This window comes from Brassica rapa, chromosome A06 (genome assembly GCF_000309985.2).
Source record: "Brassica rapa cultivar Chiifu-401-42 chromosome A06, CAAS_Brap_v3.01, whole genome shotgun sequence".
Taxonomy (NCBI): domain Eukaryota; kingdom Viridiplantae; phylum Streptophyta; class Magnoliopsida; order Brassicales; family Brassicaceae; genus Brassica; species Brassica rapa.
Genome location: NC_024800.2, coordinates 2,109,298 through 2,131,848, shown reverse-complemented (window position 1 = coordinate 2,131,848; position 22,551 = coordinate 2,109,298). Strand labels below are relative to the sequence as shown.

The following is a 22,551-nucleotide window of genomic DNA, read 5'->3' as shown; positions in this document are numbered from 1 at the left end:
ATTGTGTCATCGACTAGAAAACTACCTACCAGTAAGTTCTACAATGTTACAGTACAATAATAAAAACTTGATAGCAAAATTTTAACACATGGAGGATCTGTGTGTATAAAACGACCACAACAAAGAGTACCTGATGGTTTTTGTTGTTTCCTTCTTCAAAAGGATCGATCTCATTCTCAATTAAAGGATCCCTGATAACCTCAACTGGCAGTCGCCTACTTAACTGTTGAGTTGCTGTTGTAGCTACAATCAACGGTTCACGTCTCCGCCAACGAGCATGAATATCTTCAAATTCTTTATGCTGCAAAAGTAATGTACATTTAACTTTTACAGATAAATTTATACAATGAAATCTGTTTGCATGCAAGCTATGATACAAAATACACGACAGGTGAATTTAAAGCGTTATTTTAGGTAGAAGATAATATAAAAATACCCGTAAGCGATGCTTCAACAAAAGTTTGTGAACTGATTCAATGAATATGGTGAAGTCCTCTCCAAGAGCATGAGCCAAACAGCATAGTGCATCCACAGCGTCCTTCCGCAGTTCATCATTCTTACTGAGAAGATGGCAAAGATCCCATAAGAAAATTTACACGTGAAACATGAAACGAGAATTCCATCAAAAACTCTTTAGTGAAATCGATAATGGCAAATAAAATTCCACGATATAAAGAATTCTTATATCGAGCCACACAAATTTATAACTCAAGAGCAATTTAAACCACATTGAAAAACGGATTTGTAACAGTAAGCAATCACAAAATGGAAGATAATGATAATAACTAATTTTCTGATAATAATAATAATTAACTGAATGATATGGATGATATGGATGTCTCATTTCTAATCCACTATTCTTAACTGAATGAACCCAGTCATTTTAAAGAGAAACCCAGATAGTGACACAACGCCCAACTATAAAAACAGCATTGTAGAAACACCTTATGAAGAAGTAACCAATACACTGTTTTCTAAGTACAGACAATCATCATGCCAAGAAAAGCACAGATATGCTTTCAAAGAGATCGACTACAACTGTTGAGCTTTTCAGTTTTCATGAAAAGATGGAAACTCACCCATCTAATACTAGCTTCAAGTGATGCACAAGAGAGGAGATATGACCAGTAACCTGAAGATAAACGGGTAATTAAGAGATATAACAAGAAGATTAATATGGAACATTTCAATGGATCAGCAACATAAAGAACTAAAATAATAAATCATTTGAACAACAGCTACTAACCTGAACACATGGGATCACTCTTGTCAAAGTTTTGATGGCATCACGTCTTATAGCTACAGGAGCATCTACTTTGAACAATCGAATAAGGGCAGGTAGGAGTAAATGCATGTGCTCATCAAGTGTACCTGCAGTTATGCACTCTAAGGGTCAACCAAGGTATGAAAATAGAAACTATAGAGTAATAATTTGACTATTTAAAGATCATATATACACAAAACGACTATGAGGATGCCAAAAGAAAGAGAAGTTTTGCTGACCGCCAAACACTTCGAGTGTGTGGAGAATATCAGGAACATAGATGTAATCATTACACCGCTCCGCATCACCTAATACTTGGATGAAACATGGAAGGATGACTGGAAGATAAGTTCTGAATTCATCATTAAGTGCCAAGCAAAGATGTTCCAATAGATGCAGAACCTGGTGATCAGCAATTTAGACAAAGTGCTCTCCATAACATATATGCCCGTGAAGCAATAAGTAACAACACATCGCACTCTAGACTGCATACAACTTACCGGAAGACCACGAGAGGGGCGTGCAGGACCTGGCAAGGTGAAAGATGACCATAATTCAGAGACAAGTAAGAGCAGCTCTGGCAGATACTTCCGTATGTGCTGTAGAAAAATAACATAAGTTAAGAGTTACACAAAGTCATTCGTATTTTAACCATTAACTACAAATGTTAATGTGGATATACCTGCCGCACGATGGAAACAAGAGTCCCAAGACCCCATGTAATGAAGTCCTTTAAGTTCTCATCAGAAGTGCGAACAGTGTGAAAAAGCTCAGGTAAAACCTTGAAGACAAATTAGCAAAACGTCACAGGATGCATATAGTGCATAAAAATAGCAGTGAACCATCCCTTCAGAATAATGATAATAATAAAACAAAGTCACTTTAACTTAAGACAATGTTGAGAAATCTCAAATATGAAATATCTGACTTCTCGAGTCACCACGCAATACAATTTAATTGAGCACGGAAGTAACGTAGCAGGCATGCTTATTCAAAATTAAGGAAAACACAGAAAGTTTCGATCGTATTTCTATGAAAAGATATCAAAAGGTAAAACGGAGATATCACTGATTGAAAGCTGCCAGAGTAAAGTTTGGAGATGATAGAGGCCAGGTAGAAGAGACCACAGCTGCACTGCTAAAAGCCCAAGGCCGCCGAGAGAACTACCTAGCGCCTGAAGAAACAAGACATAACCATGTCACTATTAGATCAAAAGAGCAAGTCTTGGAGGATCTTAATGCAGTTACACTCCAATACCTTAGCTGTTCAGATCCTACTGAAGCTGCAGCTAGGAGACAACGGGTCCTTAACAGTGAGGCGTCAGGCTTAGTGGAAAAGACAGCAGCTTCAATCCTAGCTTCGGAAACAACCCCGAGACGCCCGCTTTCACCTTGGGAGCAAGGCATCAAGTCAATAAGCCCACCGGGAGAGGGGTCTCTTATGGGACTACGTCAAGACCAAATCTTCACCCCCATCCCAAGAGAAGAAGAAGATCTAGGCTTTGACCCACCTTATAGTGTTGAACCTGCCCAAATTAACACTCTCCGGGTGCAAGAAGTCAGAGAACACCCTGCACGCATTAGATCAATTATTGTTAGCCCCCCTGAGACGACGGAAACATCTCCTCTGCAACAACAGTTAATCCCTGAGCTGCAGGAGGAAGAAACTCTTAATGACTTCCAAAACAAAGTAAGGGAAAGAACGGTGCGACATCATAAAGCAAGATCACCACGAAGCGGAACTAATGTCCTGCGAGGAGCCAGCACAAAGAAAAGAAGATTATCACAAATTCTTCACTCACCAGGAGCTAACAAAAAACAAAAGAATGATGTACCAAACAAAGGACGTACTCGCGGGGAAGCTTCAAAGTCGGGTAACAAGGCATCAGAGAACCCAAAGAACCCACCTATCCAACTAATTCCAGCTATGTCGAAGAAGAAAATGGATTTTCGGGTTCCCCCTCCCCAGGCTCCTTAGTCGTTCTGAGCTGGAACTGTTGTGGGTTGGGGAACCCCATAACAGTCCAGCGTCTGAAGGAGCTTCGGAAAAGGAAGTCTCCTGACATAGTGTTCCTAATGGAAACAAAGAACTCAGAAGAGATGATTAGGAAGGAACTCCCCTGGCTGAAAGAGGAAAATAACTGCATAGTTCCCCCCCATAGCCCCGGCGGTGGTGGTCTGATTCTCAGTTGGAAAAAAGACATTGATCTTACTGTCCTTTCTACGACAGACAACTTCATTGAAACGAGAATCAGTTCCAAAGGAAAGAGCTTCCTGACTACCTTTCTTTACGGAGAACCTGATCACACAAAACGTAATGCAGTCTGGAACGAGCTAACTACTCTACATGCTAACCTAAAGGAACCTTGGTTCTTAACAGGGGATTTCAATGAACTGCAAGATAATAGTGAGAAAAAAGGAGGACCAGAGAGAGCAGAAGGCACCTTTGGAGCCTTCAGAACATTCCTATCTGAAAATGACCTGTTTGATCTCAAACATTCTGGTAACCCTTTCTCTTGGAGGGGTAAAAGAGGTGCACACCTTGTTAGATGTCGCCTCGACAGAGCTATGAGCAACCCAGAATGGATGGAGCTCTTCCCCTCCTGCCGCTGTCAATATCTTAAATTCGAGGGATCTGATCACCGCCCTATCCTCTCCTACCTGGATACAACAAGAAAGAAAGGCCATAACTTATTCCGCTATGACAGACGCCTAAAAGATCAAAAAGAGATTAAAGAATTGGTAGCGGAGATCTGGCAAAACTGTACTTACCTTGGAGTAGAGGCTAGACTCGTCTTAGTCCGCAGAGCAATTTGTAAATGGTGCAAGCTGTTCCAGGAAAATAGCAAACAAACCATTGAGAATCTACGAGTAGAGCTTGATGATCAGATGACTAAGGACGACCCAGATGAGGACAGGATCCAAGATATCAATAAACTCATCCTAAAAGCTTATAATTCAGAAGAAGCATACTGGAAACAGAGAAGTCGACTTCTTTGGCTAACTCTAGGAGACTCAAACTCTGGCTATTTCCATGCAGTGACAAAGACGCGAAAGGCAAGAAACAGGCTAACGGTTATGGAGAATAAGGATGGCATACCTGTCTATGAAGAAGACCAAATCTCAGCGTTAGTCTGTTCCTACTATGACAACCTCTTCACTGCAAATCAAAGAGGAGAAATTTCTTCAACGATCTCCCAAGCGCTCAAGCCCTGTGTAACTCAGGAATGGAACGAGCTGCTTACCAGAGACCCATCACCGGCTGAAATAAAAGAAGCACTCTTTGCAATCCACGCAGATAAGGCTCCCGGGCCTGACGGGTTCTCAGCAAGTTTCTTCCACTCAAATTGGGAGACCATCGGCCAATCGATCATCACTGAGATCCAAGAGTTCTTCTCCACGGGCGTATTGTCACCAACATTGAATGTGACTCATGTTAGGCTGATCCCTAAGACATTAGGAGCGAAAAGAGTGGATGAATACCGACCTATAGCTTTGTGCAATGTGTACTATAAAGTCATCTCTAAGCTCCTATCCTTGCGCCTGAAACCCATACTTTGCTCCATAATCTCAGAGAACCAATCCGCTTTTATTCCTGGAAGGGCAATAACAGATAATGTTCTAATTACGCATGAGGTACTGCAATTTCTCAAGACTTCACAAGCTAAAAAACAGTGTGCAATGGCAGTCAAGATGGATATGTCAAAGGCCTACGACAGAGTGGAATGGGAGTTCATAGCTCAAGTAATGAAACGCCTAGGTTTTCATGAAAAATGGATCAATTGGATCATGCAGTGTATCACATCGGTTTCCTACTCCTATCTGATAAATGATTCAGTCTATGGTCTGGTCAAACCTCACCGTGGAATCAGGCAAGGAGATCCGATCTCGCCGTACTTGTTCATCCTATGCGGAGAGGTCCTCTCAGGCCTTTGCAGAAAAGCGGAGTTAGAAGGATCAATGCGGGGAGTTCGAGTTGCTAGAGGCTGCCCCCGAGTCAATCATCTACTTTTTGCTGACGATACAATGATTTTCTGCAACTCAACTTCAGAAAGCTGCCTAGCCTTACTACGGATACTGCGAGATTATGAAAGTGTATCAGGTCAAAAGGTTAATATTGCCAAATCTGCAATCAACTTCTCATCAAAAACACCCCCTGAGGTAAAACAAGCAGCAAAAGACTTATTGGGGATCCAAAAGGAGGGTGGGATGGGTAAATATCTAGGCCTACCAGAGCATTTCGGAAGAAAAAAGAAGGATTTATTTACCTCGATAGTTGATAGAATCCGACAGAGAGCTGCGAACTGGTCAACACGCTTCCTCTCGAGAGCAGGCAAGCTCACCATGCTCAAAGCGGTCCTTACAGCTATCCCAACCTATGCAATGTCTTGCTTCATACTACCCCAGAGCCTCTGCAACAGAATCCAATCATCATTAACGCGTTTCTGGTGGGACAAATCTCCTGACAAGAAGAACATGTGCTGGGTAGCATGGGGAAAACTTACACGACCAAAAAAGGCAGGAGGTCTTGGGTTGCGAGATATCCAACGGTTTAATCAAGCGTTACTTGCAAAAGTAGCTTGGAGAATATTAACATCACCACACTGCCTTCTAGCTAGAGTACTCACCGGGAAGTATTGCCATAAGAAAAGCTTCCTGGATGTACAGACCCCAGCAGTTTGCTCGCATGGATGGAGGAGCATTTTGCACGGTAGAGACCTACTCCAAGAACACCTAGGAAGAGCAATTGGCAATGGTCAGAACACTAGACTCTGGAAGGATCCGTGGATCTCACTCCAAGCCCCATTAAAGCCCTATGGACCAGTACAAGAGGCGGGACTGGACCTCAGAGTTTCTGATCTACTAACGGATGACCTTCAGTGGAACAAGGATAAGATCGATAAGTTCTTACCAGACTTTACAAAGCAGATCCAGTGTCTTAAGCCAAGCAAGGAAGGTGCAGAGGATATTTACGTGTGGCTCCCCCTTGAGTCTGGTGTCTACTCCACTAAGTCGGGTTACAACTCTAAAACCCAGCTCAATGCACACACACACCTGCAACAGAGAACCTCAAATCCTCCTCCTAACCTGGAATTCGACTGGCTGAAAGATGTGTGGTCAATCAAAACAGCGCCAAAACTTAAGCTTTTCTTATGGTCGATTATACAGGGAGCTTTACCTCTAGGATCAGAACTCCAACGTCGAGGTATGATCAATGCTGCTGCTTGCCCCCGCTGTAAGAAAGAGGAATCAGCTACCCATATATTCTTCCAGTGCCCCTTTGCCAAAGAAGTATGGCGCCACATTCCTCTCAACTCATCAGTTCACCTAGCTGATGCAGAGACTTTTGAATCCTATATGGGGCAATTCCGAAGCGCCCTCTGTCTCCCTCCTACAGGCATCAGATCACCAGTGCTCCCGTGGATCTGCTGGTCACTATGGACGGCAAGAAACAAGCTGATTTTCGATGATAAAACGGCTCAACCACTCGAAATAGCGACAAAAGGGCTTGCAGCTGCACTTGAATGGGACCTAGCTCAGAGCACCGATCAATTGAAGAGAAACCAAGTATTCCCCCAAGCTCCAAGCCGACGACAAATACCAGGAATCCAATCATACCCCTCTTGCTTCGTAGACGCAGCGTGGGATGCCTCCTCCAACCGAGCAGGTATCGCTTGGCATTTCACCAACGATCTAGGGACCAACTCTCCTCCAGGATCCCAGATCATAGACAATGTGGCTTCCCCCCTCATGGCGGAATCGCTGGCGCTCAGACAAGGAATCAAAGAAGCCCTAAGTCTAGGGAAGAAGTCAGTTTCGTTTCACTCCGATTGCGCAACGCTCATCAGAGCAATCTCAACCCAAAGTCAGATCAAGGAGATCTATGGTGTTCTTCAGGATATCAAGCATCTCTCAGCAAACTTTGATCGCATCCAATTTCTGCATATCTCCCGTTCCCAGAACAGAGAGGCAGACTATCTAGCTAAAGTGGCCCTTAAGGCCCATCCGTTTCCTTCTTGCTTTGTTATGGGCTAGCCTTTGGGTCTAAACCTTCATTTGTTTCAGTTTTTAAGTTCTAATATATTCAGTTGTTCAAAAAAAAAAAAAAAAAAAAAAAGAAAGCTGCCAGAAATATATACCTTTGGCAAGTAAGGCACGCATCCCAATCCCATTGACTAACCTCGCAAAACAAAAGTACGGTAAAGTTGTAACGTGTTCATTTTTATTTCATCACAAGTATATCCTATAAACAACCAAAATAGCTTTAGTTACCTTGAAAATGATCATCAGTGACCTAACAACCCTTTTGTGGTAACTAAGAAGTGATGGATCTCTAAGAATTCGCATAAGCGAGTTGATAGCAACCTATAACAATGCGGAAAGTCATATGAGCACAATGACTACAGTTGCAAAATGTTCACATGGGTTAAGAACTACCGTTGAGTAATAATCCTCAGATGTAGCAAATGATGGTCGGAGTTCCACAGGTAATTCATCAATCGACGGAATAGGTTGACCTGAATCACCAGTACCGCGAGGAACTTCACCATGTGATCCTGATAAACTTTGTTGGTTACGTTTGTGCACATGAGGATCCAAAGCACCCATAATTCCAAGAACCTGTAGATAACCAATGTTTTGACATAATCTATGTTTTAGAATAGTCTAGCTTAGAAATTTATTTATCTAGAAACTACCTTGAGCACTTCTCGTCTGGTTGACCACAATAAGTCACCCTTCAGCAATTTCAAGAGTAAGCCAAGCAACAACGGGTATTCCTTGTATGGAGTCACAACATACCTACATTACAATAAAGGGAAGCCGTAAATATGCAGGGGGGGATTGTGAATTTCTGGAGCCCCCTTGATATTATAATAGTTATGTGCACAATGTATAGCACATGTGTTACGAGCTACTCAATACAACTTGCAAGTTGATCACCCCACTACACCAAGCATGTCTACTACCTCGTCAACATCAACAATACAGTTGATTATATCTATGCAGCATAGAACAAAAGGTAGTGGTAAATCAATCTTTTTGCATGACAAAGAGAGAATACCAAGACAATGCAAGTTCTGACACCAAAAAAATCAATCTATCTCCAGGAATAATAAGCCATCTCATGTAAGAGTAAGATGAACAAGAAACTATCAGAATGATCTGCCACAGATTGAAGGACTGCCTAGGGATAACAATCTTCCCTTTCATCTAGAATTTGATAACTTCTAGCAGTTTGTTCGATAAACATGTAACAAACTTCTATAAACATCAACAGCCTAAGTCAAATATTCACTTTCAATCCATTATTTCCATCTAGTTCAACCAGGCTTTCAAAAAACAAGATAGTGGCGTTTTCTTAGTTTACAGAAAAATTAGCATGCTCAAAGTCACTTAGTAACATTATCAAATAATAATAAAAACGAAATTTAGTTCCCAAAGAAGGTAAAAGTCTATTCCATACCCTGTACTTTGAACAACTTGACCAAGAGTCGAAACAGCCACCTCACGTTTTGCTACAGCAGCTCCATCCATTAAAGCCTCAACAATCAAAGGCATTAGCTCAGGAATATATTGTCTCATTGCTAAGCCACCCTGAACAACCAACGGGAGAAAATAAAAATTAAAAACAGGTGAGGAATATCTTAGCCAAACCCAACAAATAACAGCTAAAAGGAAATAGAATTGACATAACTCTTTCATTTAAAAGACAAAAAAAAAGGAAAAAAAAAAGTACTGACTAGGCCATTCAAAATTATGAATATGCTTTGCCAACACAGCTGGGAAGAGTCGAAATACGACTGCAACTTCCATGTGCAGTAAAGGCACAGCTACATTTTACCGACACTTAATCGAGAAACCACAAACTTACCACTCTTGCAAGATCCCCAACAGTTACGAGAACTCCAATAACAATATTATTGTTAGCATTCACTCCCGTTCCCTCACTAAGTCTTGCAACAAGTGCCTGGAAATATAAAAGAATTACAACCCCGTGAACTATAATAATAGGCAAATCTTCTGAGAAGTGAAGAGAACAAAAATCAAACCTTCTGCACAGGAGCAACATATGGAAGAATGAGCCGTTCACAATTTCGAACTAAACAACCAAGGAGCTTCGCACTCTCTTCTCTGCACTTGTTATCTGCACTGCTGACGTTACAGTTGAAGTCAATGCACCAGATACTTGATAATAGGAATCAAATCTTCATATAAGAACTAATGAAATTTGCAGTTACCTCTGCTCAAGATCGGTTAACAGCTGTATAAGGTGGCGACGAAGTGCTGGAAGAACGTATGCTGGATTTTTTTCGGATAACCTCCCAGCAACTGAGATGGCATATTCTCGGACATCAAGATCCTGTTGAACAGTGATTCAAATATATGAACAGTAGATAACTAAACAGATAAAACAGGCAGGTGGAGTGAAACACAAGCCAAGCCTTCTATTAAGTTAACAAGGGTGTAACACGGATGCATTTCGTCACTCATTTTCGTGCATCCCCCAACGTAAATCCACAATTCAACGTAACACGGACTGTTTTGTGACACAAAAGAAGCTAAATAGTTGACCAAAAGTCCAGCTAAGTCTGGGTATCAAGAAGTTATGTGAGAAGGGTAATTAAGCAACTAACTTCATTAATTCACCAAAACTGATTCCAGAAAGCAACACAATTCAATGAAGTTCTGTGATTAGGGTAATTAAGAAACTAAATTTACAACAACGAAAAGCAAATAAGTGATTTGTAACAAAATAGAATTGTCGTATGACTTATGCTACATTTTCAAACAAATAACATATCCATACCTCATCATTTAAAGAAGCGAAAATAGCAGTCAAACTTTCAGCCTGTGCTAGATAATCATCGAAACATTGGTTGCCATATAAGGCAACGAAGATAGACTTGCGAACAGTTACATCAGCATCCGCAACAGCTGTCCTGAGAAGCTTCTCCACAATCTACAGAACCCAAACATCATCTCTTACGCAGTCAGAAAAACTGAAACTGCTACTGGGATTGCTATTATAAATGACAACAAGAAACAGATGGCAAACAGGAATTCAAACTTGAAAATGTTAAAAAGAGCCCATTGTAATAATAGGAAGTGAAGACTTAAAACAAGCAATAAGAAAAAATATGTAATGGGGCATCAGTATATATGTAAAACCTCTTCCACAAGGCGCCTTCGTCTTCCTCCAGCTCGAGTTGACCTGCTAGAGCCAAATTGTGCGATCCCAGATAAGGAATTTGCAACTAGTTTACAGCAACACAAAGCAGCATCTTTTCTTGTGGCTGCATCCGCGTCATCTAAATAAACAACAACCGACTCCCGAGAAAATTCAAGAAGATCATGCCCCTACCAAAAATCAGAAACCCAGTAAATAAGTTTCGTATTCTTTAGAAATGTTATCGGCAAGTAGCACTGACCATGAAATTGAAACGAGCCAGAGTCTTTAGTGCTAGTTGAATTTGTGCCGAACAACTAGGTTCACTAGACTGCGGTATCATGCTAACTGTACTACCTCGGACCTCAGTGGTAACAGGAGGCTCTGTTTGAGAATAATGAGATCTTGAAAGAACCAATGAAATGCAATCTAGAAGCCGATCTTGTACCGTTGGCAGCAACAAAGGAATGCTGAGACCCAAACAAATTGTCAAGCATTGAAAGTTTACACATCAATGCAAGTAGCAACAAACTTCTACGGTGTAACGTTTACCTAACGGTTATCTGATCAAGAGCTTCAACAAGTGTAGAAGAGAGACCAGAGGAAAACATCACATCTAGAAGATCTCGAACATGATTTTCCACGGTGGATCCCATTGCCTTTGCGATGTTACCAACACAAGCCACAGCTTCAAGCAAAGGTCTACCTTTACGTGGAGCAATCTGCATGGAAAAGATAATCAAAGGAAGCTCTTTCTAGTCCAGCTCACAAAAATAGAGCGAAGAAAATGCTAAACACAAAAATACAAATTTAGAAAACCAATTGACCCACCGCTTCCCGCAGATGAGACATAATTTTCGGCAAATAGTGGATAAGCTCACCATCCAACGCACCAGCCATTTCCCCAAGGGCGATGAATCCACTGGCACGTTCCGACGGTATTTTTAACACAGTGAGAATATGATTCATGCATATCTGCAAGAAAGGAACTCATATCACGTCTTCCACATAGATTTTGATTTCAAAGAATCTCTCAATCGCCTACCGTTAAATAGTTTGTAACAAAGCGGTCACGAAGAAAATGAGCAATGCGAGGCAGCAACGAGGTGATGCTAAGGCGAACAAGGCGATCACGATGTTCAAGGAATCTGAGGACAATTTCAGCAACTTCTCTGTACCTAGACATCATGAACTCACCAGTATTCCTGTACAAGAAGTCAAGCATTAAGTCATCAACCATAACACCAAAGGTACCATTAAATCAATTTGGTATAACAGAAAATAATACAAGTTTTCGAATTCAAGAATCATTTGTTCAGGTATATACTATACACTGAAGAGTGAAGAAAGAAGATACATGATATATTTTTTTATTTTTTTTATTTAACAATGTAAACTAAATCAAAGAATTCACAGAGCACCATTAGAATAAAAATTCTTCTAAGAGAATAAATTTGGGCATGGGACTATTGTAAAGGATGGCTTAAGAATACAAATTCACTGCTGCATTTACCTCAATAGTTCCCCCACAGCAAGTAAAGAACCATGAATACTATGGACCGGAGCATTAATACCCAACCCATCCTGTGTAGCTTCAAACATCCGATAGTACCTGCAAAAGCCAGATGGAAAGAAGATCGGTTAACTTGATTTTATATCATAACAAACAAGGAAAACTCAATTGCTACATTGTGTTGGCAACAATATATTTAAATCCAGTAAAAAGATTGCAAGTAAATAATAAATTTAACGAAAGTTTCAAAACTTTGTAGAACATTAAAGGAAGACAATCCAGATAAGATTACAAATGAAAATATAGAACACGTTTCCAAAATATCACAGCAAATATGGTTGGTACTAAACACTTTAGGACACTTAATCATTTTCAAGGAGAAAGGAATACGAACCATTGTACTCTCCATCGAGTCTCCCTTTTCTCAATAACACGGAGGCAAGCACGTAAAGCCTCAACAGCTCGCTCTCGTACTTGCAACTGGGGATCCCTTAGTGCAATCCAAATCGCATCCACAAACTGAGGGACATGAACGTTAAAGACAGTAGAAGCATTTTCTGCCATCTCCTGCAATGTTGCAAGAACATAACCATATCCGTATTAATTTACTGAATTGAAAAGCTATCCTCACTACCTTTTTCCAAATTTTCATTATGTAACCAAAACAAAAAGGTATGCTTTTCTGTAGGGTGCTATAAAGGACAGGATACCTTTAAAATTAGAACAGCGGCAAAACGACGATGTTCCACCCTATCTCCGTGAAGCCAATCAAAAGCAGTTTTCATCTGCAAAACAAACAACCAATACTTCAGCACCTATAAGCTGAACCAATGATAGAAAGGCGAACGAAACAAAACCACACCTGAAACTCCACTTCATCAGAGGTCATTGCTCCACCAGCCCGAGCAAGATGCCCCAACACTCTACTAGCAAGCACCAAGATTTCAGGCTCACGCTGCGACTCGAACACAGTCCTCATGTAACCCGCAAACCTAGACACATTAGTAGCATTCTCACCAAATCCAATCTCCGTCAACTCATCAATGGCTCTGAGTCCACCCATGTTCTTAGCCCCATCCTTGCTCTCAATTAAATTAGCAATCCTCTCATACAACTGCTCCATGAACCTAGAGGAAGCTTCACCGCTAAGATCACGAACTGCTTCCTCTACATGTTTCCTAAACGCTAAAGAAGCTCCCTCCTAATACAACAAACAAAAAAAGCATCAACTTACTAGAATCAGATACAAAGTTGCATACTTTATGAACACAGCAAAACATCAAACCAACTAAAATTTCGATTCCTTCAGATAATCCAAGAAAGAAAGAGACTTTTCATCTGGGTTTCTACTAAATGCAATGATCAAATGGAATTAAGCACGAAAAGAAGAATACTTCGCAATGTTACCTTGGGATTACCAATGCTGCAAAGGTCAGAGATGACCCGGTTCAAAGTGTCGAAGCTTCCGCCGCCGGAAGCAGTAGCTGCAGGCCCACCAAAGCGGCCCGATTGAGACGGAGAAGCTAGGGATGAAGACCGTCCAGCCGCAAAAGATTGCGACGAGGAAGACATCGATGAAGGTTGTGCAGTATCAGAAATCTCGCAAAAACCCTAAATCTAACCCCTTTTTGGTTCAGCAACAGTGGGTATTAGAGAGGGTATGTACAGAGGAAGAGAGAGAGAGAGGTATCTTCAATACATCGTGCGTCGAAGAGAGAGAGAGAAGCGGAGATCGCAGGAGAAAATAAGATTATTTTTTTTTACAAAAATCAATTCGCTTTTTTAGGTTTTTTTTGTGCAGGTTCTTTCAGGCAGTGTAAATAAATAACTGTTGACAAAGAAAATGTAAATAAATATCTGAATGAAGGTCTCACCAAGTAAAATAATCTCCTGATGTGTGTAGTTTTTTAATATATATATATCCTAAGTATGGATTAATAAGGTTAGGTCATTTTGGTGTATAATCATAGAAGACCGATCAATTAAGAATATAGCCATGGTTTGAGAATCATGTCTTTTTACCTCGTAAATATGCCACACGCAACAACATATATCATTCTATTTATATTATCTATATAGAATAGATATCTCGAACAGAAATTTAACAATAGAGAAAATTTTAATTTTCTTTATATTATTTATTTGTAGATGTTTAATGGAATAAATATAATATCTAATATAAAAGAGTATAGTTGTTCATAGTACAAATGGTTTAGCAAAATATAGTATATGAAAAAAACAAATTTAATTGATATAGTACAAATTAAAACAATTTGTTATTCTATATGAGATGGCCGGGAGGGAGAGAGAGAGAGAGAGAGGGGAGAGGGAGAGAAAGAAAAAAAATATATAATTATAATTTTATTCTATATTTCGTAAATAAAATATAATATAACAATCTATTATTTGAACATTATATAATGGAAAAAGAAAAAATGAAAAAAAAATACACAGAAAAAAGGAAAGATGGAAAAGAACAGATTGAAAAATTAAATACAGGAAAAAGTACAACAAATACATATTGTATAATTTTAATTCTATTATATGTCTCGTAAATAGAATAGACAAATATTTTATTATAACTGTATATATATAATTTATAAATATATGTTAGTTTTACAAAATTCAAAACATTTCATATACAGAAAAAAGTCTATGGTTTTTATAGTTATGTAAGAAACTCAAATAAGTAATTTTTAAACTTATAAAGTTAATTAAAAGTCGCGTACGTGTAGAGAGCCTACTTTCTCTAAAGTCCTACAATGGTCCATGTATTCTAAAATCCACAACTCCCAGGCGACTTTCTCGAGGCAGTATTGGTAGAGCTGGTTTGACTTTCCCACGGTTTTAACCTTTCTGGTTTATTGCCTTTCTAATCATGGGTACTAAACTGACTTTTGTCTGACCCCCTTACCAACCCGGTTACTTTCCCCCTTTTAGAAAGTTTTCAAATCTCAAAACCACCTCTGCTCCATTTCCGACGAACTTCGGCGGTGGAGGCCGTGTAGGCCTTTCCTCTGTATCTCAAAACACTCGTGAGATGGAAAAGAAGTTTCTGAGACGTAATTTCATAGTTCTATACCACAGGACTTTTTGAAGAAAGGGTAGAGTCGACAGTTACTCCTCTACCAAAAGCCTCCACGAGTCATCGTTTCAGATTTCCCCGGTTCGCTCGTCTACAATCAGCATACACAGCACTTACAACTCGGCATATTCAAAGTCACTCTCAGTTTCTACGGTCTAACACAAAAGCTTCACAAGACGGACATAAATACTCTGCTCCTTGAGTATTTCAGCAAGATGACAACAAGATATACGGCAGCAGAAAAGGGTAAAGCCCTTGCTAGTAACCCTCCATCTCTAGGACCACCACGACTCCGCATGCGAGCTCCCGACTTTGATCCTACAGACCTAATCAAGGAGAACTCTCTGACCTTGGTGGGACGATTGACAAATACAAGGGAACAAAGGATGAGTGCTGTTCTACCTTACCTTGCGAGAAAATGGAACTTGGACGTTTCTTCAGGCTCAGACCTAGGCAACGGCTGCTTCCAGTTCCGTTTCAACAGAGAGGAAGACTTAAGAGACACCCTCCACAACAGACCCTATCAATATGGCAGGTGGATGATTATAATCCAAAGATGGGAACCGGTTATCTCGCAAACGTTTCCTTCCCAGATCCCTTTCTGGATCTCGCTTAGAGGCATTCCTCTTCACTACTGGCACGAAAAGGTGGTGCGCAACATAGGGCTCGAACTAGGAGAACTGGAGACGTACGAAGTAACCAAAACCTTAGCTCGGGTTCGAGTGATAGTAGATGGCCTCAAACCACTGATAATGGAGGCAGCTATGGATTACGATTCAGGAGAGGAAAGCATTATCTCATTGGAATATGAAAACTTAGGTAACCATTGTTCTCACTGCTACCGTCTCTCCCATCTACATTCCCAATGCCCAGAGAGAACCACTACTGCTCCCCTCCGAACAGAGGACTTTGTCTCAGAGCAACTAAAGGACCAAAGATCCTCCACACCCCCTCAGCCAAAAGCCAGAGAAACAAGAGAACCAGTTGAGCGTCACAACAAGCCGTTCCAACAACGCTTGGACCGACACGGGCGAGCCTTTGGTAATAGAATCTCCTCTACTACTTTGCACCCCCCGGGACCGCGCAACAAGCTAGCACCAAGTTCATTCTACCAGAATAATCCCCGCACTACACAAAGGCAGAAGGATAACAACCCCTATAACTACTCCTCCCCTCCATACACGAGGCGTCGACATAACAACCAGGAGGATAGACATGGAGATGGAAGTAGCGGAGAAACCAAGCGCAGATCCCCTGTTCTCCAGTGGAAAGCTAAATCACCATTACTTGAACATGAAGTTACCCCCCCAAGTGCCCCTTTTCAGCCTCCAAGACAATCAGTTGGGCGCAACTTGGAAGCTGTAGATTTCCCACCTAGTCATGAGCAACCTACAAGAGAAGAGGTGATGGAAGAGATTAGAGAGGCTACACTGCAATACATAAACTGCCCTGACCCTATGGAAAGTGCAGCAAGAAAGCAACGGGTTCTGCAGAGTGAGATGAATGGAGAGGTAGAAGAAGCAGCTACAAGAATCCTTCAAGCTTCAACATCTTCAGGAATGGCTCGATCTGAGACATTACTAATAGCAGATGCCTCAATTGCAGTAGCTCAGGTAGACACAGCAGCTGATAACTCAGCCAGGCCAGTAAGGAAACGTGGGCGCCCCCCTAAGCCTAGTGAAAGGAGAACTACTGTAAGGGTAAGCCCAAAAACCTACTCCGGCATGGGCTCAAAGAAGAGAAACTTAGCTCGACTTCAAGGTTCACCGGGGGTAACCTCACGAGCTGGAACTGCACGTGCTGGAACAAGACGGACTACTCAACAAGCCGTATCAGCCGCATCAGCCACTACACCACCAATAGTGTTGATACCGGCAAGTTCGGGGAAAAAGACGGATTTTCCTCGGCTAACTCCCGATCTTCCTTAGCAATGTTGAGCTGGAACTGCCGTGGGTTGGGGAACCCCACGACAGTCCAGCATATTAGGGAGCTGCGACGCCAAGCATCCCTAGATATCATCTTCCTCATGGAGACCAAGAATCCTAATTCATTTGTGCTTAAAGAACTTGAGTTCATGGATACGGATCAACACTTTTTAGTTCCCCCGGAGAGACCTAACAGTGGAGGACTTGCCCTTTATTGGAGACAAGATATCGACCTTCGTGTTTTATCTTCTTCAAAGAATGTAATAGACACTATTATTACTCATAAAGGAGCTACTGTCTTTGTTACCTTTGTGTATGGAGAACCGGAAGTACCTCATAGAAGTAACATATGGGACTATCTGATTGAGTTATCACTGCAACGAAACGAGGCATGGCTTCTAACCGGTGATTTCAACGAAATTGTCGACAATAGCGAGAAATCAGGGGGACCGGAAATGGCAGAAGGTACTTTTGGAGCCTTCCGAAACATGCTCGCTAGCTGCGATCTGTTCGACCTCAAACACTCGGGTAACAGCTTGTCGTGGAGAGGCAAACGACGAAACTATATGGTTTACTGTAGACTGGATAGATCACTGGTTAATCCGGCCTGGTCTGATAGATTCCCGACTGGAAGATGTCAATATCTCAACTTTGAGAGCTCGGATCATAGACCGCTGATCACAGTCTTCGACTCAGCAAAACGACTCAAAGGGCGTCTCTTCCGGTATGATAGGAGACTTCGAGACAACATTGATGTGAGGAACTTAATCACCGAGATTTGGAACTCCAATACAGAAGCCTCGGTGAACACCCGACTGGCTATGTGCCGAAGAGCTATCTCGGACTGGTCTCGCGAACAATACTTCAATAGCAAGGAGGAGATTAGCAAGCTAAAACAAGAGCTGGAAACAGAATTGACTAACCCGCAAGGTGATGAGATTCTCATTGCTTCCCTCAACGTGAAGCTAAGAATGGCCTACAAAGCAGAGGAAGATTTTTGGCGACAGCGGAGCAGAGTTATGTGGCTATCATTAGGGGACAAGAATTCGGGCTATTTCCACGCTATAGCTAAAGGACGACAAGCTCGAAACCGTATGACGGTAATAGAAGATCAAGATGGTACAGCATACTATGAAGAAGATCAAATTGCTAGCCAGATTAGCCTCTACTTCTCTGATATTTACTCATCCGTCATTACAAGCGAAATATCTACAGAGTCAAGAGCAATTGTTGCATCAGCCATCACTCCATGCATCTCTGCCTCAACAAATGATAGAATCACATCGATACCTGAGGGACCTGAGATTAAAAACGCCTTGTTCCTCATTCATCCGGATAAAGCACCAGGCCCGGATGGCTTCTCAGCCAGCTTTTTCCACTCCAACTGGAGCACAATCGGACCTGCCTTGATTTCGGAGATACAAAGCTTCTTCAGAACCGGATATATGTTGCCTGCTTCAAACTCTACGCATGTTCGGTTGATACCTAAAGTCACAGGGGCTAAATTGGTGTCCGAGTACCGCCCAATAGCCCTGTGCAACGTCTCGTACAAGATCATCACAAAGATTCTCTCTCTCAGACTCAAGCCTATACTCCAAGATATCATCTCAGAGACACAGTCGGCATTCGTACCCGGGAGAGCTATATCCGACAATATACTCATCACCCATGAGATCCTCCATACACTTAAGACGTCGGAGGCGGAAGTTCATTGCTCCATGGCAGTAAAGACTGACATGAGTAAAGCCTACGATAGACTTGAATGGCACTTCATTGAAACAGTCCTAGAAAGGTTTGGGTTCGCAAGCACCTTTGTGAACTTGATTATGCAGTGTGTGAGTTCCGTCTCGTACTCTTTCCTTGTCAACGATTCAGTACATGGAAAGGTGATCCCATCACGTGGAATCCGGCAAGGAGACCCTCTATCTCCATATATATTCATTTTATGTGGAGAGGTACTGTCCGGACTGTGCAGGCGAGCTCAAGGCAGTGGACATCTCTCGGGTCTGAAAGTGGCCACTTCGGCTCCGCAATTGAACCATCTTTTATTCGCTGACGACACCATGTTTTTCATGGACACGGAGGAGCAGAGCTGCGCTTCATTGATGAAGATTCTACAACAGTATAAAACATCCTCCGGTCAGCTAATCAACACTGATAAATCTTCGATCTCCTTCTCAGCAAAGACCCCGCAGGTAATACGGGAACGTGTTAAATCACACCTCGGGATTGCACAAGAAGGCGGAGTAGGAAAATACTTAGGACTCCCGGAACATTTCGGTCGACGAAAGAAAGATCTGTTCACAAGTATAGTGGACCGGATCAAGATCAAAGGCGCGAGTTGGGCATCTAAACACCTCTCGAGTGCGGGTAAACTTGTTATGTTAAAGGCGGTACTTACTGCAATGCCGTCCTTTGCCATGTCTTGCTTTCTCCTACCAGTAAGCTTGTGTACTCGAATTCAGTCCGCTCTTACGAGATTCTGGTGGGACTCGTCTCCGGAGAAGAAAAAGATGTGTTGGGTAGCTTGGGATAGAATTACCGCCCCAAAGGCACTGGGAGGTTTAGGGATCAGAGACATCCAAGCCTTTAACAAGGCCCTGCTAGCGAAGCAGGCCTGGAGGATCATCACGAAGCCGGAGTGCTTATTGTCAAGAGTTTTACGAGGTAAATATTGTAGTAAAGCCCCCTTCCTACAAGTAGATGCACCGAAGACTGCCTCACATGGATGGAGAGGGATCCTGGTGGGGAGAGATCTGCTTGTAACCAATCTGAGCATAGCCATTGGAGATGGAGAAACTACACGGGTGTGGAAAGACCCTTGGCTAAGTATGGACAAACCGGTGAGACCAGTTGGCCCTATGCAGGAGCAACACCAAGATCTTTACGTCGCAGACCTCCTTTGCAGAGGAACTTTGGAATGGAATCTACCAAAAGTAATGGACATCCTTCCCCAACACGTACCAGAGATATTGCGCATCAAACCGAGTGTCACAGGGGCGACTGATTCCTATATGTGGTTGGCTTCCAAATCAGGAGTGTACTCAACCAAGTCTGGCTATTATGCAGCAACAGCAGCGGAAGCAGATGCAACAGTTGAAAACCAACGGACCTTTAAAGCAATTTGGAATCGCAAGACCTCGCCAAAACTACAGTTGTTCTTATGGAAGGTAGTCCAAGGGGCCTTGGCCCTAGGAGAGAACCTGGCAAAGCGCGGCCTCATGGCTAATGTGCAATGCAGGTATTGCGGTGAGTTAGAAACTGCAGAACACATCTTCCTCCACTGCCCCCGTACGAGACATATATGGAGTAACACGATTTGGTCCTCAAATTTCAACCCTGCAAACTGTGACTCCTTTAGTGCAGCTCTCTTGGCGTCGGTCTCAGGTATCATGCTACCACCGTGGGGACTGGCCGGAGACATCTTTCCATGGATCGTTTGGGGCATATGGACATCAAGAAACCTCTACATCTTCGAGAACAGAGATTCGACGCCTGTGGAGATCCTCACTAAGGCCATTCGAAACGCAAGAGAATGGCACCAAGCTCAAGCATCCATCCTACCGCAGCGGAATGTACTAACACATGCTCCGATCCAACCCATAGACCCCGCAAGTATTCTCTGTTTTACTGATGCAGCTTGGCATGCTACCTCATCTAGAGCAGGATGTGGCTGGATCTTCTTATCACAGCAGAACGACCAACTGCACCAGGGAACAACGTCTTTTGAGAATACATCTTCAGCCTTGGTAGCGGAGGCGCTAGCTATCAGGTCGGCTCTTCTCAATGCCCTAGAGGCTGGTTTCACAAGAATCTGGATTAAAACAGATTGTCAAGCACTTGTTGCTCTTATCAACTCGAAGAATCACCCGAAGGATCTCTACGGAATCTCCCGGGACATCGAGCATCTATCCCTTTCCTTTGATTGTATTGCGTTTTCTTATGTCTCTAGAAACTTAAACTCCTTAGCTGATTCACTCGCTAAATCAGCATTGTATTTGGCTACCACCAGCTACTCTTAGTTGGGCTGCAAGTTTAATATATGGTTTGGTTGTGTTCAAAAAAAAAAAAAAAAGTTAATTAAAAGAAAAAGGTGAAAGTAAAAAAGGGCAATATAAAAATTATTTCATAAATATCATGGCTTTGTAAATGATATGGTTATATTGTTGGTTTTTGGGTTTGTTACTTACATGTCGCCAAATTTCTCATAAGTTTATTCATATAATTGTAATAAATTTTGTGTTTTAAAAGATCGATAACAAGTTTTTCTTCAAATCAATTACAATATTAATTTTCTAATATATATGATGGATATTAAAAAATAGAAGTATGACTCAGTTTATTTTATTATTGGCGCATTATTTTCTAATGTGGAAGTTATAAATTTACTAGGGATATTCCGGCGCTACGCGCCGGGTTCGTATTTTTTATTTTAAATGAATTTACAATTTATTTTGTGGTCTTAATAAATAAAATATGTTCAGAAATACGAACATGAAAATATGTTGAAAGAGAATGATATACATTTGATAGTGGTTAGCGACTATAATGTATTACTTTGTTTTGAAGTTGATTAGTCTAAAGTAGAATATCATAAATGGTTGTGACTAATCAATTTGATAGTCATAAGTTGACGTTTTATTTATAAAGCATACTTATATTAATGGTGAATTTAAGTTTCCGATTTTTTTGACTTCTCGCAAATAAATAAAGCTAAAAACAAATCCGAATCAGATCATAACATATCTTACGACATGAGAAAACTGGATGAAGGTAAAAGTTAGTGACTTACATCACAATTGTAGGAAGAAGTAACAATATCCTTAAGCTTGCGTGCTTGCTAGTCTTAGAATATCTTCAACCCCACTCTATAATTTACTGCAAAATGAAGTAACGAAGAAACAAAAAAGTGATTACTCAATTTATGGAGTGATTTTTTATTTTTGGTTCATACTACATTTATCACTCTATTTTTGGAGTAAATTATAGAGTGGAGATGGAGAAATTTATAGGAGAAGTTTTCGTAATAAATTTATAGGAGAGAATTTTTCAATAAAATTTATTTGTTTTAACGTAAATATATATATTAATGGGAAACAATATCAGTAAGATTTTATTTGACATGGCAGCAAAGAGTTAAAAAAAAGTATGCAATTTTTAGTACATTGAAACTTCTATAAATTAATAATGTTGGGACTACACCAAAACTATAATATTTTATTAATTTATAGAGATATTAATTTATCGATATATACTAATTGAACCAAAAATTTGATTTGAGACTATAAAATTATATTATTTTATAGAGATTTTTAGTATATATTAATTTATAGAGTATTAATTTAAAGAGGTTATATTGTATATTAGTATTGTTCGTCTGGTGGTAGTTCAGTACGAACCGGAGGTGTGCAAGGAATAGGCGGTGGACACATATTGATTTTCTTAGTTAAAGCCCCTTGATTTCCTTTATAGAGAAGAGCATAAGTAACTAAAACAGAAAAATGGAGGCAATTCAATGTCATTTCCTTTAGTATAATATTAAGGATTAGAATAAGTAACTTTTAAAAGAAAAACATGTATAAATGTAATGGATCTA

At 41.0% G+C, this 22,551-nt stretch overlaps 1 protein-coding gene and 1 long non-coding RNA gene across 2 annotated transcripts in view; one reads left to right on the top strand and one right to left on the bottom strand.

Moving 5' to 3' along the window:
* Nucleotides 1-13,517, bottom strand: part of LOC103871369 (serine/threonine-protein kinase TOR) — a 22,320-nt gene extending 8,803 nt beyond the window's left edge. Inside the window, exons 1-26 of the mRNA XM_009149609.3 lie at nucleotides 13,353-13,517; nucleotides 12,808-13,146; nucleotides 12,656-12,730; nucleotides 12,340-12,512; nucleotides 11,946-12,044; nucleotides 11,478-11,637; nucleotides 11,264-11,407; nucleotides 10,985-11,154; nucleotides 10,695-10,902; nucleotides 10,435-10,623; nucleotides 10,073-10,225; nucleotides 9,504-9,625; nucleotides 9,315-9,414; nucleotides 9,137-9,232; nucleotides 8,729-8,859; nucleotides 7,962-8,064; nucleotides 7,702-7,884; nucleotides 7,537-7,629; nucleotides 7,404-7,439; nucleotides 1,947-2,045; nucleotides 1,765-1,863; nucleotides 1,504-1,666; nucleotides 1,247-1,371; nucleotides 1,080-1,132; nucleotides 437-560; nucleotides 131-301 (exon numbers count right to left, since the gene is read on the bottom strand). Coding sequence (XP_009147857.2) covers nucleotides 131-301; nucleotides 437-560; nucleotides 1,080-1,132; nucleotides 1,247-1,371; nucleotides 1,504-1,666; nucleotides 1,765-1,863; nucleotides 1,947-2,045; nucleotides 7,404-7,439; nucleotides 7,537-7,629; nucleotides 7,702-7,884; nucleotides 7,962-8,064; nucleotides 8,729-8,859; nucleotides 9,137-9,232; nucleotides 9,315-9,414; nucleotides 9,504-9,625; nucleotides 10,073-10,225; nucleotides 10,435-10,623; nucleotides 10,695-10,902; nucleotides 10,985-11,154; nucleotides 11,264-11,407; nucleotides 11,478-11,637; nucleotides 11,946-12,044; nucleotides 12,340-12,512; nucleotides 12,656-12,730; nucleotides 12,808-13,146; nucleotides 13,353-13,517 — 3,573 coding nt within the window. The remainder of the gene's footprint in view (nucleotides 1-130; nucleotides 302-436; nucleotides 561-1,079; nucleotides 1,133-1,246; nucleotides 1,372-1,503; nucleotides 1,667-1,764; nucleotides 1,864-1,946; nucleotides 2,046-7,403; nucleotides 7,440-7,536; nucleotides 7,630-7,701; nucleotides 7,885-7,961; nucleotides 8,065-8,728; nucleotides 8,860-9,136; nucleotides 9,233-9,314; nucleotides 9,415-9,503; nucleotides 9,626-10,072; nucleotides 10,226-10,434; nucleotides 10,624-10,694; nucleotides 10,903-10,984; nucleotides 11,155-11,263; nucleotides 11,408-11,477; nucleotides 11,638-11,945; nucleotides 12,045-12,339; nucleotides 12,513-12,655; nucleotides 12,731-12,807; nucleotides 13,147-13,352) is intronic.
* Nucleotides 13,516-22,551, top strand: LOC117125867. The gene is made up of 2 exons (XR_004448321.1): nucleotides 13,516-14,654; nucleotides 21,032-22,551. It is a non-coding gene; the product is annotated as an uncharacterized LOC117125867 (long non-coding RNA).